Source organism: Astatotilapia calliptera, chromosome 20, assembly GCF_964374335.1.
Source record: "Astatotilapia calliptera chromosome 20, fAstCal68.1, whole genome shotgun sequence".
Taxonomy (NCBI): domain Eukaryota; kingdom Metazoa; phylum Chordata; class Actinopteri; order Cichliformes; family Cichlidae; genus Astatotilapia; species Astatotilapia calliptera.
The window spans coordinates 35,292,315-35,310,103 of NC_137441.1; the positions used below are offsets into that span (position 1 = coordinate 35,292,315).

General features: G+C 40.6%; 2 protein-coding genes across 3 annotated transcripts; one reads left to right on the forward strand and one right to left on the reverse strand.

Moving 5' to 3' along the window:
* Positions 1 to 667: 667 nt before the first annotated feature.
* Positions 668 to 14,284, reverse strand: lmbr1l (limb development membrane protein 1-like). 2 transcript variants are annotated; one of them, XM_026155252.2, is made up of 17 exons: positions 14,038 to 14,284; positions 9,017 to 9,101; positions 7,191 to 7,224; positions 6,714 to 6,853; positions 6,171 to 6,274; positions 5,933 to 6,056; positions 5,771 to 5,839; positions 5,616 to 5,680; positions 4,891 to 4,963; positions 4,554 to 4,622; positions 4,351 to 4,427; positions 4,157 to 4,234; positions 3,975 to 4,048; positions 3,652 to 3,742; positions 3,503 to 3,569; positions 2,933 to 3,094; positions 668 to 2,357 (listed from the first exon to the last, which is right to left on the reverse strand). In XM_026155252.2, the coding sequence occupies exons 1-17, from the start codon at positions 14,098 to 14,100 to the stop codon at positions 2,272 to 2,274; spliced, it is 1,461 nt and encodes a 486-aa protein (XP_026011037.1). In that variant the 5' UTR covers positions 14,101 to 14,284; the 3' UTR covers positions 668 to 2,271. The 2 variants fall into 2 exon arrangements, with proteins under 2 accessions (XP_026011037.1, XP_026011035.1); XM_026155250.2 differs by having other exon boundaries at positions 4,536 to 4,622; positions 14,038 to 14,282.
* A 1,178-nt stretch (positions 14,285 to 15,462) lies between these two features.
* Positions 15,463 to 17,694, forward strand: dnajc22 (DnaJ (Hsp40) homolog, subfamily C, member 22). Its single transcript, XM_026155258.2, has 4 exons — positions 15,463 to 15,590; positions 16,055 to 16,661; positions 16,782 to 17,074; positions 17,161 to 17,694. The coding sequence occupies exons 2-4, from the start codon at positions 16,112 to 16,114 to the stop codon at positions 17,335 to 17,337; spliced, it is 1,020 nt and encodes a 339-aa protein (XP_026011043.1). The 5' UTR covers positions 15,463 to 15,590; positions 16,055 to 16,111; the 3' UTR covers positions 17,338 to 17,694.
* The last annotated feature ends 95 nt before the right edge of the window (positions 17,695 to 17,789 follow it).

Genomic DNA, 17,789 nt, shown 5'->3' on the forward strand with positions numbered 1-17,789 from the left:
AATTTTGGCCCACTGTGTATTTGAGTTTGACACCCCTGGCCTACAGTGTCACTTGCCTCAGAGTAACCGGCCTGCAGATGTCGGGGTAATGTTACGGCGACATCTGAGTTCATTTCCTGTTAGCAAAGGAAATGAAGTTCAAAAACAAAACCTAAACAAAATAATCTTAATTAAAACATCCAAAGAAGCAAAACAAGAGATGCAAGAAAAAAAAAATCAACAGGGAGAAATTAATCAGCTGGGGTTTTCTTGAACAGACTTTAGATAAAAAAGAAAGAAAAATAGGAAATGAACAATAGGCGAGGGAAAAGGAATGAAACAAAGGAGGTGGGTGGTGGGGATGTGAAGGAGTGATCGTAAGTGAACGCCGCTTCTCCTGATTTGGAAGGTTATCTGGCATTTGCATCAAAGTGGGGAAAGCATGGGCAACGGCTGCAGTGGCGTCGCGGGTGGACGCCGCTGACAGACAGGCCCAAATACAGCTTTCTTCTGCTGCTGATTAAAGTAGTGCACTAAAGGGTGGAGGGACACGGAGGACAGACGTCTCTTACCAGTAACACACCCACTACAGGCCACATGTTAGGAGATGTAACTGCATCAAAGAAATGAATAAATAATAATAACCTTGTTGTGCGTTCAAAGACAAAACAAAACGCATACAAAGAGGTCAAAAACACATTTTTATTGATTATTGTTCAAAAACATTCACGTAATAGTTTAAAAAAAAGTAGTATGTAGGAAAATCTGAAACAACAGCATTTCAAGTTTTCTTTTCGAAATCTTTCAGAACAACTAAACATTTTCTTTAACTGTTTGAAAAGAGAGTAGTAATAAATCAAAATGCAAAGTATGGATTCCCAAACAACCATAAATAATAAAAACAACACACAATGCCAGAAAAATCCATAAGAACTTTTTCAGAACAAGTGAAATGAGTAAACCTCAGAGTTGTCCACATATAATGCATACAATAACTAACCAGACAGAATTAGGGGTTATATTGCCATTGGACTTAAGAGATAGTGTCCCCTGCTGGTCAAACCAACAGCAAATAACCTGCTGATACAGCAGCAAAAGTAACCTGTGACACAGGATCACCAACACATATCAGATGATGAGATAATGCTGACAGTAGATAATCTAACCTCTAAAAAAAGCCTGACAGCCACATAGCTGTTCCAAAATATTCTGACATTATCTGATGCATTCACTCCAGTTTCCAACACAGAGGAATGAGATGAAAGCAAAATAAACATCACAGAAAATTAACTGAAAACATAACTTTTGCTAAAGTTAAAAAGTGTGCTTTTACATACACAATATTGCACTTTCCCCACACAAATGCTTAATGATTCACAGTTTGATTGGTTTTTTTAAGGCAGCGAGTTCCCACTAGTGAGTGTCACATGGCATTCAAATACATTTTATAAGACAAAGTGTAAAGCTTTCAGTTTTTTGTTTTTTTTGTAAAGTCAAGCCGTCGTACAAAATGCTCTTAATCCTACTGGTAACCTCAGTGTGTAAAAGACAAAGAAAAGAGCTCCAACACTGAGACCATCACGTCAACCTCACATTCCCTGTGTGTAACCCGCAGATCCGCAGACAACTGAACTGCTCTCTGTCCCATCAGCTCCCCACTAACGACTTCCTTTTATTAACCAACATAACACTGGTGCAGACTGGAACATCCAAACACATGGAAGTAGAAGATCTTCCAGTCTTAAAATAGTGGTGGTACTTAAAGAGGAAGGCGTGGGGAAGCCGCAAAGAAAGAGAGAGCACTCAGTCGACCTGAAGGAGGAAGAGGAAATTATGTCACAGCTACAATGCAATATTTTAAAATAACTCTGCTGACTTTCACATATGTCAGACAAACAGCTGCTAAAGGATCCTCTTTTTACAAAGCATGACTTTGCAGGGGCTCTGTTATCGTTGCTAATATGGCTTTAATCCCTTTTCCCCTCGATCCAGTCACACCTGTGACTCGGTAACCACTTGTACCAGTATTTGCCTTTGCAGTCAAAAAGCAGTATAAACTTGGACCCTGATATATTGGTCACTGAACACAGCATCAAGCGGTGCTCCCACTGGACACAGTGCAAACAGACTCACATTCTTCAGTCTCTTCACACGTGGTGACCTGATCCATGTACCAGCTGGCAAAGAGACTGAACTGTGAATGCCTTTAATCCGCCGGGTACACCTCTGAAATGGCTCAGTTTTTAAAGGTTAGGAAAGGCAGTCATGAGAAGGAAAAAAAACCCAAAAAAGTCACTGGATTTTAGACAATCCACTGGCCAGGAGGAGCCTGAAGGGGACGGTGGAGCGTGACACAGTTAAAGGTAGTCTGTGGAGACCTGTACAGAGAGAGAAACAAGGACTATAATATCACACAATCAAAAGGTGGAGCATTACATTTGCAAAGCTAGGAAAAATTGTGATTTAGGTGAATTGAAAGTCTATTAACCACAGAACAAAAGTATGCTGGGAGGCAATGGGAAAGTGCAGCAGAGCTGCCACAGCGCAGAGATGCTATCTGGAGTGTGAGGAAGGGGATTGTGTGTATGCATGTGTGAGTTTGGCGTGCCCATGCTCCGAGTGGTTGTTTGTGTTGGGTGGAGGTTTGGAGGGTGTGTGTGTGTGTGTGTGTGTGTGTGCTGTGAGGGGTCTAGGGCGGTGTGCCTGAAGGTCCCCAAGGAGACCTGACTCTCCTCCTGTCCCTTTACAATTTCCTGAAAGAATTGTATTCTTTCTATCTGAGGAAGAGAGACCAGCCCATAGGGAAATGGGGCCAAAGGTGGGGAAAGTTATGAAAGAGATATCCAAGTGCAATGAATTTAAGCACAGCTCAGTCTCACTGACAGAAAAAAAAGTATATGCTTACAAACGTTGTTCACTTTGCTTCATAAATTCAAAATGAAAGTAGACTGACCAAAGGCACGGATGAGCTCTCTTTGTACTGCCCAGGTGACCGTCTTTATCAGGGAGGCAGAGGTGAGGCCAGCAAACAGCATGTTGTATAGAAATACAACGTAGAAGTTCCCAAGCCAGTTATATCGACCAAAGTCTCCCAGTAGGTCGAAACGGGTGATCCCTAACACAAAATAACAGAAGCAAAACTTGTGAAAAATGTGCCAAAGCCCCAATTCACCTGCAGGCACAATATTCATGGCATACAAACGCCCTCCTGTGGACATCATTAAAACTACACAAATGCTTTCCATTTTATAGATGCAGTCAAAGCAGAGTCAGGGTAAACTTTTTATTTCATGTAACGTCAAAGACAATTGTTCAAAATGTTGTTGTTTTCCATTACAGTCTAACTAACTTATTAGTATTTCATGCACACAGTGCATTGTTAAGATTGTGTAATATACATAAACATTGACTATATGCTCAGTCACACATAACACACACAGAATTACAGAGGAGCAAAACTGTGGACAAGGCTAGAAACTTTGAAATGTTAATGCCCCACTTCTCATTTGTGCTTCATGCTTACCAAGAGTGCGTGAAAACACCGGCAGTGCAGAGCTCAGGATAAGCAGTGAAACACAGTTGGCGATTATCTGAAAAAAATTAGAGGTTACCATCTTTAGTGAAAACAACAGTTTCTGGATGAAATATGTGAGCCTGCTGACCACTGGGTACCTGTGTGAGGTTGGTGTCTTGTGCACGAGGCAGGAGGCCAGTGAAGAGAGGGGAACTATAGAAGCCCACCACTGAGGACACCATCAGATAACTGAAAATAATTTTAAGGATAACAGTGGAAGGCAGAGTGGTAAAGAGCACCCAAGAAGTAGGCTACAAAAAAAATAAAAGGTGCTTCCAATGTGTGAGTGTGACAGCATGAGTCAACATCACCCACGCCCTGGTGAAATATCAAGGGCATCCTGGTGAGTGGCTGCGCCAAATGTAGACAACTAATTAACTCTATGTGCACCCAATTGTAAGATGGGAGGATGAAAGGATACAGAATGAGAACTACTTGAACAGCAGCACCCAGTGAGCCAAACATTGAAAAGGAGGCCATCCCAAGGTGAGGGTCCTACAACACACAAAAATAACAATCCTCAATATATCATCACGACTAGCTGTAGCACATAAACCTTTAAAAGGGGCGCATTTATTAATTCTGTTTTGGCAGAAACTCCACCTCCATTCCTCTGGGCATGGCTGTTTCATCCAGCAGCAACTCCAGCACGTTGAAACAGACCATCAGCACACACATCACCTACAGACACAAGAGACAATTACAAAATAATACTTTAAAAAACAAAAAATAATTGTGGTCTTGATAAATTAAACTTAAAGTAGAATTGATGCTTATATTGATAGTCATGCAAGTACCGTCAGTGCGAGAAGCACAAGCATTGCAAGCGGGTAGCCCAGGTTCCGCTGCCATGGGGACGCTTTCCTCCGCATCTCTGTGGGGAAAACAAGAAAGACAGAAAAGCGACAACAACAAATGACTACACTCTGTAATCACTGTGCGAGAACTCCAGCAGAGAGACAGCCTGTTCACCCAGTCTTACCCAGGGCGACGCGCTTACTCTGGACGGCTTGGTACTCTTTTTTCAGAGCCTCCATGTTCAGCTTGACCCAGCAGGATGTACTGCCACCTACAATCACACGCATGATGGTGGGAAGGAGAAAATGTCAACCAGTTAATTTAAGGATGAATATAAAAAACAAATAAATGTATTTATATAGCACCTTTCTACACTTAATGACCACCCCAGACTACACATTTTAACCACACATTGATAAAGTACTTTTTCCTATAGTCTTCAAACACCTCACATCCACGGCCAATTTTGAATAACCAATTAACCTAACAGAGAGAAGTAACCAGAGGAAACGTTCTTGTGAACACTATCACCTACTTACAGTTGATTTTCCTGGAGAGAGAGTCTTCCTCAAATGTGGTGCAGCTCAGAGTATCTTCAACATCTTCCAGCAGCTAGAGAGGACAGGACCAATCAGTCAATTCGATTTTTAATGAGTTCACAGGCACAAGTTGAAATGGTCATGTTCAGGTGTTCTGACACCACTGCAGTGAAATATAGCACAGACATTTAGGCCATTCACAGCAGTTTTTCACTGCTATTTGGGAAAGTTCAACATGTTCAAGTAAAGCCACGACCAAACAGTAGTACATACTGTTCTTTAAAGAGACTAGTATAAACCAATTATGTACATTTATTACATTAAGTCATGGTGCTCTGCATTTTAATAGACGTTGGAAAACTATTAATTAAACCTCAGAGGCATTAAAAGGTTTTGGTTTCAGAAGCTTCCCATTTTTAAAAACCAACCAACTCATTTGAATTGTTTACTAGCTATATGTAGCTTGCTCATTTACTTTGTGTACTCCCCTGACTAGTGTGCATCAACAGCACACTCAAAATTGATAATTCAGTATGCTTTCTTTAGTTGCACCTCATGTAATAAACACTACAAATTAACAACATGATTGGAACCAGCAGGAAGTGTGGATTTTGAAGATGGAACAAGTTGTGTTAGAAGAAAAGTTGTACTGACTCAGTGGGTTGCTAGCATAGCTTTAGACAACTAGACTTGTTTAAATTCAAGACACTGAGCCTGTGACTCACCCGTGGTTTGACTAGCAGGCTGCCCGTTACACTGAACATTCGTGACAACCCTAAGGGAGTGCACACTGAGGAGAGAAGCACAGAGATGATGATATGCAAAAGCCATAGAACCAGGTTTATAGCTACTCCACCAACTGTGAATGAGATATACTAACATAAAAGCAGCAGCACTCCAAAGAGAGAGATCCCCGAGTACAGATAGGGAAGGTAATACTCCCACAGGTCTGAAATCCAGAGAGAGAGAGATAGAGCATCACAAGTGGCTATATGAAACATATAAAAACTACCTGTCATTGAGGAATCTGTGGTTGACTCACCGTAGAGGCTCTTCCGGGCTATGTTGTCATGTAGGAGGGCTGATGCCACCCACACAATGCCCAGCACAAGCAGGGCCAGCAGCAACAGCAGCACAACTGCTTCATAAACTCGTGCCATTACACCCTACACAACCAAAGTAGATGATGTGTGAGCAGATGGGTGCGAAAACAGGCACTGTGGACTTGCATCTATAAATCATTTTGAGTCTCCAATGTGAGCTTGTGCTAAAAATGCTACCTTTCTGGATCCTGCAAATCCCTCGGACTCAGTGAAGAAATATGCAAAAGGCATGAGGAAGACCAGGGACAAGTTGGAGAAAAGGAAAACTAGGTTCCACAAACCTGTCAAGACAGATTTTTCATTTGTTATTTTTGGGGCAAACGCTGATTAGCATTAGTTTTAGCAGTACCCAGATCGGCCACCATGAGGCTCAGCCTTCCCAACACTGACAAGACTGTATACATACATTGCAATGTGCGATAATTACAGAACAAAATAAGCTAAAATCATTACAGCAAAGGTTACTTTCACATTAATCAGCACCACAGTTCTTCACAATGAGACACTGGCATTCCACTGAGATTGGAAAACTTGACTGAATTGAACAGTGAGGTCACAGCTTCTCTGTCAGTAATAATTATCAGTTTGGACACAGGCCTGTTTAATATTGATCTAGAGGGCATCACTACTGTTCATTCTGTTCCAGTTTTAAAACAGATCTCTATTTGATGTTTGGTTTGGTGTCATCCCTGCTTAAAAAAAAAAAACAGACAGATGTACCATGAATAAGAGATCCATTGAGCCACTGCATGTAGTAGCTCTGTGGGAAGGTGAGCAGCACCTCATTGGACAGAATGGAAATGGGGAGAAGGAGCACAGCACAGACTGCAACAGACAGGGTGAATGTGCACAGCCACAGCCTGGAAAAAGAAGAAACACCATTTGTGAGTGTTGTGCATTTATTTATGTTTAGCCTCAAACACCACAGCGTAGATGAAAGGCTACAGTGGCCATGAATAAGGTAATATAGTGCCGGCGTGTAAGGACAAAGGGCAGAGTGACATGGAAGTCACACCATTACACACACACACACACACACACACACACACACACACACAAGGCAGGGCAATAAATCCAAAGCCAAATGGTATTGGGTCACTACACACGCCACACTGACTTGGTATCTGCTCAATCATATGGAGTGGGAGTGAGAACAGACTGATACCAGCTAGTTAATCAGTTGTGTTTTTCACTTACGCAATTTTGTTGACAGTGGCATCTTCGACATCATCTACAAGGGAACAGAGCAACACTCATTACATAACTGACAGACCTCAGTTTGTTTTCACATGCAACTACCTGACTTTTACATTGTAGGAAAGCCTAAGCACAGAACACATTCAGTGTGCGTGTGTTTGGGCGTGTGTAGAAGTGCAGCAAAAAGCAACGGCTTCAGAAAGGGGAGTAAGCGGGGGACGAGTATGTTTGGAACATTCTGTTCAAGCAAAACCCAGACTCTAATAAAACTGAACTACCTATAGGCAGGATACAGAAAGAGCGGGGAATTAAGAATACCAAACAAACACTTCTATAAATGTCTCCATTTCCTCTTTAAGCTTTAAAAAATGAATAAATGTTTAAGATCTTGCTACAAAGTTCATGTCTAAATTCACTATTTGAATTTCTGTAGCTCAGTACTACAGTATTTTCCTTACTGTATCAATATTGGCACAGAGGAGAAATATAGATATAGAAGATAAGCCTAAGGAGCAAAAACCAGTTCTTGAATCTTTATAGACAAAAACAACTTTGTGCAGTGCTGTTGCACAATTGTCATTTAGGCTGCAGGGCACAACTGTTCCATTGTTGTTGATGCACAGACTTTTTCAGCAGTGAGCTAATATATAGCAGGTTTTCCTCGCTCCCTATTTAAGAAAAAAAAAAAAAAAAAAGCATCTGGCCATCTCCCAGACTCCCACCCAATCACAGTGGAGCACAGAGACCTGACTAGTTGGACATCTCACATCTGCTTCCAATTGTGGGAAGTTATTGGATTTATTATGTAACTGTTGAAAGTTCTGCAGTCACACTTCAGCACTTTCAACATTTGTGTTAAACATTAAGAACTTTTTTTTTTACAATAAAATTATTTATAATGTTGCTTATGTACTTTGACACAATGGATTTTAAATCAAACAATCCAGCTGTGAATTAATTGTAGATTTTCAGCTGTTATAAAAGAAAACATTTACTGCCCAGCTCAGCACCAACAAAAGGCCTGAAAGATGACGGGAAGACAAATAAAGTCCATGAATACAGAATTACTTTGATGGTTACCAAAAAAACCTTCATAACATCTAAACAATTCAAGAGCAAAGAGGTAAGAGTGTTACTGTCAGTGTCTACAATACAGATTTACCTTCATGAAAATACAGAGGGTTCACAAAAAGGTGAAAACTTTTAGGACACCACAAAGATGGTGGAGGCAGTGTTACGACATGGGCATGTACACCAACAGTTATTACTTAACTGTAACTACATGAAGGTTGCTTATTAGCTATAGTGCTATTTTTATAATGTCTGTGTTCACCAAAACACATCTTACTACACTTTTCCAGACAGCGAAAAGTCAGAAAACAAAAAGCAAACATCTTTTGTCATGTGTATGGTTCACATGCTTTCAGCCTAACGAGGTGAATACATTTAGTTACTCTAGCCCTAAGCTCACAGCTGCCTTCCTGCTAGGGTGCATATGTGGTACATTCATGTATGCAAACAATATTGATTTTACTGCTTGCCTGAGCATTATTCAGGTTTCTGAAGACTCTTCAAATAAAGCTCAAAAGAAAAATCCTGCTGCAGCCTGCACACAAACTAGAAAACAAAGACTGCTCAAAATAGAATGGGTAATTTCTGAACAACACCTGTGCTTGGTTGAAAAGTATTGCCTACTTCCACCCACTCACCAATGTAGACAGTGTGCTTGTCAACATCATCACTGATTCTGCTGCAGGCAATTCTTTAGAAGCTTTTGATAGAAAACGTTCTCACAGTGCAGTATTCGTGTGTTGCAGAAAACTCACCTGTGACAAACTCTGCAGTCTTCCTGAATTGGTTAAGGATGAGGTAGGACAGCATGTAAAGGCAAGTAAACAGGAGAACACAGATCTGCAGAAGAAACAGAGAAAATTCTAGTGTTATTTTTGCATTTAAAGGTCTGAGGACAGGCATTAAAAGGGACCAGTGTTTTACATAAATAAGATTAGCTATGTAAACCACCTGTCATGCTATGTTAATCAATGAGTCAATGAGCAATAGATTTACTTTAAACTGCTGACATGTCTGGTTTAGTGTAAGTTGGGAGAAAGCAGAGAAAAGACATTTGGGGATTACAGAATGTGTTCCTCACACAGCTTTCCACTCTGGCTATGCGAGTTTGCCTACGCCAAGAGAGACACAGATTACGTCTGAAGATTACCCATTTGGTCCAAAAAAAAAAAAAAAAAGGTCACTGTGATAAACTGAGAAGGATTATGAGAGAGTAAAAGAGAGAAGGGTTAATGCCAGTGGGTGAGTGATCCCCCTCCACACTGCTTACCATTACGTTAAAGCAACAAATTTAGGTTAAACCAGTCTTCCACCAGCAATCTGTTGTCTGGGAAAGCCCTCAACATGCCAACTCTAATTAAATCTCTTTACATTAATACAACAATGGATCAAACCGCTGCCTGCCACAGATAAGACAATAAGCAAGCACCAATGGTAGCTCCTGCTCAGAAACGCACCCAAGTATAAAACATACCTGAGCAACTTGGACAAGCTCAGCAATGTAAGCTAAGCTGCTGAACGTGCAGAAGATGTGACCGTTTAATGCTGAATCCTGATTTATCTGACAGCTAAACTGTGTGGCATTAATTTCACGTCAATACATTTTTATCAGTGCAACAAAGTGTTGCTGTGAGTCATGAATGAACTGATGTTGCCAAACCACAAGTATCAATGAAAACATTCCTGTTCCAGAGCCTCTGGGGAGCCCTGTATGCACAGCACAATGAAGACGTTTGTCCCTAAGGTAACAACAGCAACAAACACAGAGGGAGAGGCTCTCTGCAGAAATACAACGTCGTATAAAACCTGTTGCTAAATCGAGTTTACACAAAAGTTTGTTATTTTAGTTTAATCTTGCACTTGCTGTGTGAGATAAAAAAAAAAAACAAACAGTTGAGAGTCTGTGCGAGAGGAAATGATCAGTGGCAGCACAAAAGCTGCACCATGGAAAAAACAAACGACTGTGCGCAACAACTAATCAGCTCAGTCTGCGTAAATTGTTGAATAATGCAGTCGGATTTAGAAAGGACCTTGTTATGGTTAATCCAACAACAAGAAAAGTAGAAAACAAAGGTTGGGTGAGAAACAGGTAGAGTGTGGTGGGGGGAAAACGTGCTAAATTGGCCATACTGAGAGCTGGCAGGCCACAGAGGGCTGCTGAGGGGAGAGTTTAGAGAATTTCAGGCTCTAGCGTGACACAAAGTGTCAGTGCAGACTATTTCACAATCCACAGAGTAATTCAAAAATTGTTCTGCCGAAGAAAACAAAAAACAGCTGAAGTGCAAATGTTCTCATCTCGCCCAGCCGTGCAGTTTGTGTGAAAATTTACAAAGGAGCAGAAGAACAGAGCAGAAATGTAATTTTGTTTCACCTCATTTAAACATGTGATGTGAATGACAATAAAGTTTCCTTGAATCCTTGAAGAACGAAGACAAAGCATCTCTTCCAAAACTGGACTCGCTTTTAAAGTAGACACCTTAAGCACAATTTAATGGTCTGCAATAATTATTAATTAATACTTAAGCGTTTCAATAGAGTCTCTCAATAACAAATAAACTAAAATAAATAAATAAATAAAAAATTAAGGGGGGGGGGGGGGGGATGATCCATCCAACACATTGTCCTCTGTTTTCCTTCTCTCAAAAGTACTGCAGAAAGTCACTCCTAAGACTCAAACCCATCAGTTCTGAGCTATTATAGTTTTCAGTCAGAGCGCCTGAGACTCAGGTATTATACAAATATTACAGTGCTCTTTTCTAAGCGGGGAATAGATATCAGTGTGCGCTGATGCTGGCTGTTCCAGTTCTCTACTGCAAGATTTTATCATCATGACCTTTTATCGTGCTAGACACTGATCCTTCTTGATCCGACCAGGCTCAGGCTGTGGTCTGTGGATGAGCACTCCTAGCTCGGCTGTTTACCCCCACAGCCGAGCTACGCTCTCTGCGCTTCAATTTTCTACTATCTGCTGATACCCAAGATGATTTACAAGAACACAATCAGCTCAAGTGAAGACATGCACTTGGCTGTAATCGCACTTTCCCACTGATTATTAACTGTTTATTATGCCTTTGGCCAAACAGGTATAGTACATTTCATCGAATTAGAATTTGTTTGGAATTACTGTCGACTTTTAGGAATCCGGTACCAACTGGTCCAACTGGGAGGCTTCTGACCAGAAGCCAGAAAGTGTCATACTTCACATAAATACCGTCCCCCCCCTTTTAGTCAAGCACAGAATTTTACCACTTGTCTTCACTCCAACAAGATATCTAACTGATTATTATTATTATTAAACTACTCTCATCTGTTCTCATGACAGGCAAATAGCTGCAAGCATGTTTGTTGCATATAGAAATAGCCTTTATAGCATATCTTTGTCATGCACCTATGGAAAAATGTATCTACCCTGTGCATTGATACGTGCATTATTTTTCCATCATATTTCCTCAGAATCAAAAAAGAAGCACTAATGGAACAGCTGCTTGCATGCTTTGGATATCTAATACGAGAGCATTCTCAGTAGCTAAACCAGCATTTATATGCGTCGGCTAAGGACATGTTGTTATAAAAACATCTCTATTGGATGATACACGCCTCGTTGACTGCCTCTGGCCTGTTGGTAAATAAACAGACATTTAGAAATATCAGTGGCTGATGTTTGTAGTCTAACATCAGTTTTACACTAGCTTCAAATACAGAACTGTAAAAGACTGAAAGAATTTAAAACACTGTTTTCTTTTGTTTCGTTTTTGGCATCTCACAATTGATGCATATCTATTATTATATTATTTATGAATAAGAGTTACAATAATTACCCAAGTAAACCATTAGTTTATCCACAGAAACTCAGTCAGCAGCTGTTCTGATAGCCATTCAGTTATTTTAAAGCAAATATAAGTCAGTTTAGCTTCTCAAAGACCTTTTGGAATATTTCATTATAGGCTAAACAGCTGTAAAAAAATAATCATCAGATTAACTGATAACTAAAACAAATACAATGCAGTAAAATGGCAGCATGGTGGTGCGATGGTTGGCATCATCATCTCAAAGCAAGATGGTGCTGGGTTCGAATCCATTGGCTGTGGACTCTGTTCTACCTGTGTGCGTTTCCCTCCACAGTCCAGAGACATACCTGTTAGGTTGAATGGTGACTGTAAACTGGCCATGAGTGTAAATAGTTAGCTCTACCTCTCACCATATGACAGCTGGGATGGGCTTCAGCTCAACTGAAACCCCGACTTGGATAAGTGGAAAAAGATGGATGGAAGGAATTATTTTTATTTAATTATTTTTGGATATCAAAGAGTTGCTCTTCTACTTTTAAAAAAATGTCTCATCCAGCCTTTTTTGTTAGTGCAAAATATTATTCTCGGTCTAGCATACATGCACTTCTGCCACAGGTTTATGACTTTAAAATAAGCTGATTAAAGATAGGCTTGGCCTAAAGCCATTAATAACCAGAGGTGCTGGGGCAGCTGACAAGCCTGAGAGGAAGTACTGTGATGAGGAGGTAAGCTGGAGACTTGAGACTTGCCACTTGCTAATAGCATTAGGTATTTGAAAGGGACAATGACAAAACAAGGGCATTAGAAGAAATGCAAGCACTTTATTTGCTGTTCATTTGGTTTTGGTTTATTAATAACTGCATCCTATCTATCACTGAAAATATATACCGCCTACCAAATGTAGAATACCATTTTAAGTGATATTTTCCAGAGGATGTAATCTTGCTTCTGATACCTAATGTGGGCAGACAAAAAAGCCACCAACAGCCCTAATGTGCAAATATCTCAGCCTACCACTTAAAAAAAAAAAAAAAAAAAAGGGGGGGGGTGGTTTCCTAGTCTGTTGGGAAAAAAACCTACATTCTTTAGAGGTTTCACAGTTAAAAGCAAGAATTTGACTCGTCATACAAATAAAAGCAGTCTAACTGATCACAATCTTAATGTATGTTCTTTTGGATTCAGTAAGCCCTGTTCTGATTTCTTTGCTGCTGCAGTGACTCAATCTCCCACAGGAATCACTATTTTTCATATTATACAACTCATCTATACACACACACACACACACACACACACACACACACACACACACACACACACACACACACACACACACACACACACGTTGTTCCTTAAAACCTCACATTTTTTTCACCTCATGATCTTCTGCAAACCAGAACGAACTACCTGGAGCTGAGCAAAGCAAACCAAGTTGATGAATCGACTCCTGATGCTAAGATACGAAGGTGATAAAGTGTTGCCTGACGATGCTTTTATGATAGGCTGGTTCAGCAATCTCCAATCTCAGTAGTCGGGCTCCCGTCTGATGTGATGTGAGGGTTAAAGGTCAGGAGCCGTGTGCTTTGCTGTAACTGAACCGAGTCTAAGGTTCAAATAGTTGCTGTTGCTATTATACAAAACTGCGATAAAACAGCAGAGGGGGAAAAAAGAGCATCAACAGTAACAAAATGCTGTGCCTCTCTGCTGCCTGCTCACCAGCTGTATCCGTGCAACAGTTAAAGTTTGAACATGGGTTAAGCTAGCCCAGGGAGCGAGCACATTTCAATCGTTATCATTTAAGTGACTTCAAACTTGTTATCGCTTGAGAAAGTAAGACGTGCAGTCTACAGCTGAGAAACAAAAGTCGTGCTACCGCTAGGTAAAGTGAAATAAACAGCGTTAACTGAGGCGACTTTCTTACAGTGATGCGACGTTTGCGGGGGGCTCATAAGCATAGTCACTGACGGTTGGGTTGGTTCGGCGTTACTTACTATAGTCTCCCGGACACGGTTGTGGAAAAGTTGCTCTCTAACCGACACGTCGTCCGTTTCCATTCTCCGAAACCATAACAGTGTCCTCAGGCTTAAAAGCGCTGGAGGCGGGTGGAATTGTTAAAAAGTTGAGCGACTTTGCATCTTCTCTGGATATGCTGTTGATGTGTAGCTAGCAGAGCTCGCTCGGTTTTAAAGAGCTAACCTGCTGCTGCAAGGCTGCTCAGCTCCGACGAAAGCCCAGCAAAGGAGGGGTCGCAGGGGGCGGGGCCACGGGAGCTGATTGTTTTGGCAGTCCAGCGATTTGAAATATTAATGTGGACCCAGCCTACTTTCCAGGTATGCGTGTGGTCCACACCCACTGACTGAACAGGTAGCTACACTTGGCTAAAACTAATTTAGAGAGATGCTGGTCGCATTAACTTACCCTCACTGATATAAATGGGGTGCACAGAACGTACAAAAATTAAAAAATTAAATGAGAATCATCTCCTCTCCTCTCCTAGACACCTTTAACGAAACGGAATATGACCTTAATGAAAACTAGGTTTATTTCAGATGCACATGGTTGTTTTAGATTGGTGTGCCTAATATATTATCAAACATTTTCTGACTATTGGGGTATTAATATCAGGGTCAATTGGGGTTTTTCTTGGCTCATAAGTGGTCACTGGGGTTCTGCACACATAAATACCCCTGGTCAGTATATAGTTAAGGTAAGGAGCCTTTGTTAGGTTACATCACTGAAGTATGTGTATTTTGTTTTTTATATTTTTGGCCATTTTCCAAAACAAAATGTTTTTATTCTTGAGGAAATTGAACATCAAGCAAGTTGTTCCCCTATTATAGTTCTGGTGATAATTCTTTGATGGAAGGCTAAACAATACCATCATAGGCAAAAGTTTAATAAGTTTTAAACCTTTATTTCTGTCTGGACTAAATTATTATTATTAACAAATATATTCCCGCACACAAGGATACTACTTATATCACATACAGTTAGCCTCATAATCAGGCATAATGCTAAGTATTACTGATGTATTAATAATATTTATCTCATATTTTAGCTTATATGATAATGAATATCACTTTACAAAATAAAAGTGCTTTGCTTTGATTTAAAAAAATACGATATAACTTGAGTTTTATACTTTAAGCTTGTATTATACACCTTTAAGTAAAATTGTACAGAAAAAGTGAAGTTGTTTTAGGCTTCACTGGGGAGCAGGATTATACTCTTATCCTATGCTGAAGTTTAGCATACAGGCCTAAGGCTATGTCCTTATTTTCCTTACAAAATAAACTTAAGCCCTCTTTGAAGCATTGTCAACAGTGTCCTTTTTTCTTCATAAATGTCGCTTTTAGCCTTTTTACTTGTCTTATCAGTTTAAATGATTACAGGCTCGTGTTGATGTGCTTTGTGCACTCAGGCCGCTGCGCAATCCCATTGTCATGATCCAAAGTCCAACTATTGCAACAACATGCAGCAACTTCAACTACGGAAAGCACTGGAAAAGGATTTCTCTGGATAAGGATTTGAAATTATGGGCTCAGTAAGTAACAAACTCTTTTTTAAAATACAATTTGGATGTATAAGAACAGCAAATATCTTCGATTGATCAGAAAAGATAGTTGCACTCTTTGTCAAAAATGGTATGTTTTGGATCACATAATGAGTTGAGTAAAACTAACAATACACAGCATGAGCTAAGATAAATCCCCCTTATATAATATATTATTTAACCAGGGAAGTGGATGGCAGAGATTAAAAATCTGAGTGTCCTGGCAAAGACCAACAGACAGATCACAGAGGAGGGTGTAACACAGTATAGTTATGAAACTAAATAAATAAATAAAATGTTAGCAGGCGATGTAAGCGCATGGGATTGAAGATCAAAGCCAATAAATCATAAGCTGAACATTTCCATTTTAATTATTTGATTAAAGTATAATATAATTATAAAACACTGATGGAGGTTTGGAGGTATAACTAACACTTTTTGTTACTCTATTGCAGGTATGTATCAAGGATGACTAATATTCACCTGTACAGGAGGTAATCTTCTGAGGCCTCATGGTAAAAAGTATAATTGTTGCCTACACCCTGTGGGCAGTAGGTGGGCCTTTGGGCCTTCACCATTTGTACTTAGGTAGAGACACCCATGCTCTGCTATGGATGCTAACACTAGGAGGATTTGGATTTGGGTGGGTCAGGGAATTTATACGCATCCCTGCTTATGTTAGTGAGGCCAATCAAGAAGGAAATAAAGAGAGAAAAAGGCCTCCCACTTCAATCCCTCCTCCTGTGAGTCCTGTCAGATTTGCAGGACAGGTGTGTGTTGGAGTCTACTTTGGCACTGTGGCCATGATAGGACTGAACTCCCTCAGTTTCTTCTACTTGATTGTGTTGCCTTTATGTGTGGGTGCAGGGGTGCATCTGGTGTCCAATGTTGGCCAGCAGACATCCGATCTCCAAAAGACTTTGACTTCTTGTCTCGCAACCTCCCTGCTATTCTATGGCAGCACATTATCTCCTCTTCCTATAAGCTTGGCTGCCAGTGTCACTGCTGCAAAGCACCGCACGTTCAAACCTCCACGGACACCTGGGAGCAAACAGAAATTAGGTGGGCTGGTTTCACCAATCTGAGATGATTGGATGATTTTACTATGCACGTCGATAATAATCATTCTGATTCAGTTTTAAGTGGCTTCCTGAAGTTAAATATTTTTTGTTCCAACCTCAGGTCCACGGCTTTATAGGATCGGTCTAGGTTGGCTGGCCTTCTCTGCCCCGCTGGCTTACTGTATTTTCCACAACACCACAGCCACCCTGTACTATCTGTCTGACTCTATAGCAGCACTGCTGGATATTTTATGGTTCCTGCCTTGGCTCAGAAGTGTGTTGGAGTACCTTCTTTTAATGCCATATCGGATATTGTGTGTGCTTACTGGAGGAGGGTACTATGAAGATGCCTGGAGGAAGGTGCTAGAAATACTGCTCAAAGAATACACTGAGAGAGAGAAAGAGGCACTGAAGGTAAGAAATGCATGCTGTAAATAGGTCTACATTTTCTGCTTGCCATTTAGCCCGTTTCATCTGGATTTATTGTATTTATGTTGCAGATATTGTCTCTGGGAGCAGAGGCCTCTCTTGAGGAGATATCCCGAAGTTATAGGGAGCTGGCCAAGAAGTGGCATCCGGACCACAACCCCAGCAAGGATGCTGAGGAAATATTTGTGAAGCTCCAGGAGGCTTATGAGGTCCTTCTACGTTGGCACAGGCCCAATCGATTCAATTAGTTGCCTTTTATTCATTGGGGGCTTGCTTGCGTTGTCATTATTTTTTATTGTTCATGAAAAAATAAATCAAGGGCACGCACAGACACTTGTACTTTGTGGTTTATAACACTTATCGACTGTGTGTTTCACAGCTGTCCAGTCCATTATTCAATTCTGGACCATGCAGCAGTTTGCTGCCACCTCCTGGGGCTAAAGATGAAGTGTAATTGTAAACCACCTCATGATAACAATTTTCACCTGCTTTTATTTTAATATCTGCTTGCTTTCTGTAAGACGCGTGTACATGTAGTGTTTATACAGGCGCACTGTATATTTACATATGCCATTTTTTGTTTTTTATTAAACATTTGAGGGTCACTCAGCGTATTGCATCAAGTATTTCACAAAATATATTCATGCGCAGCAGCAATTTGCGGTGCAGAGTCCGACATGATCTAAAAGCACACATTTCA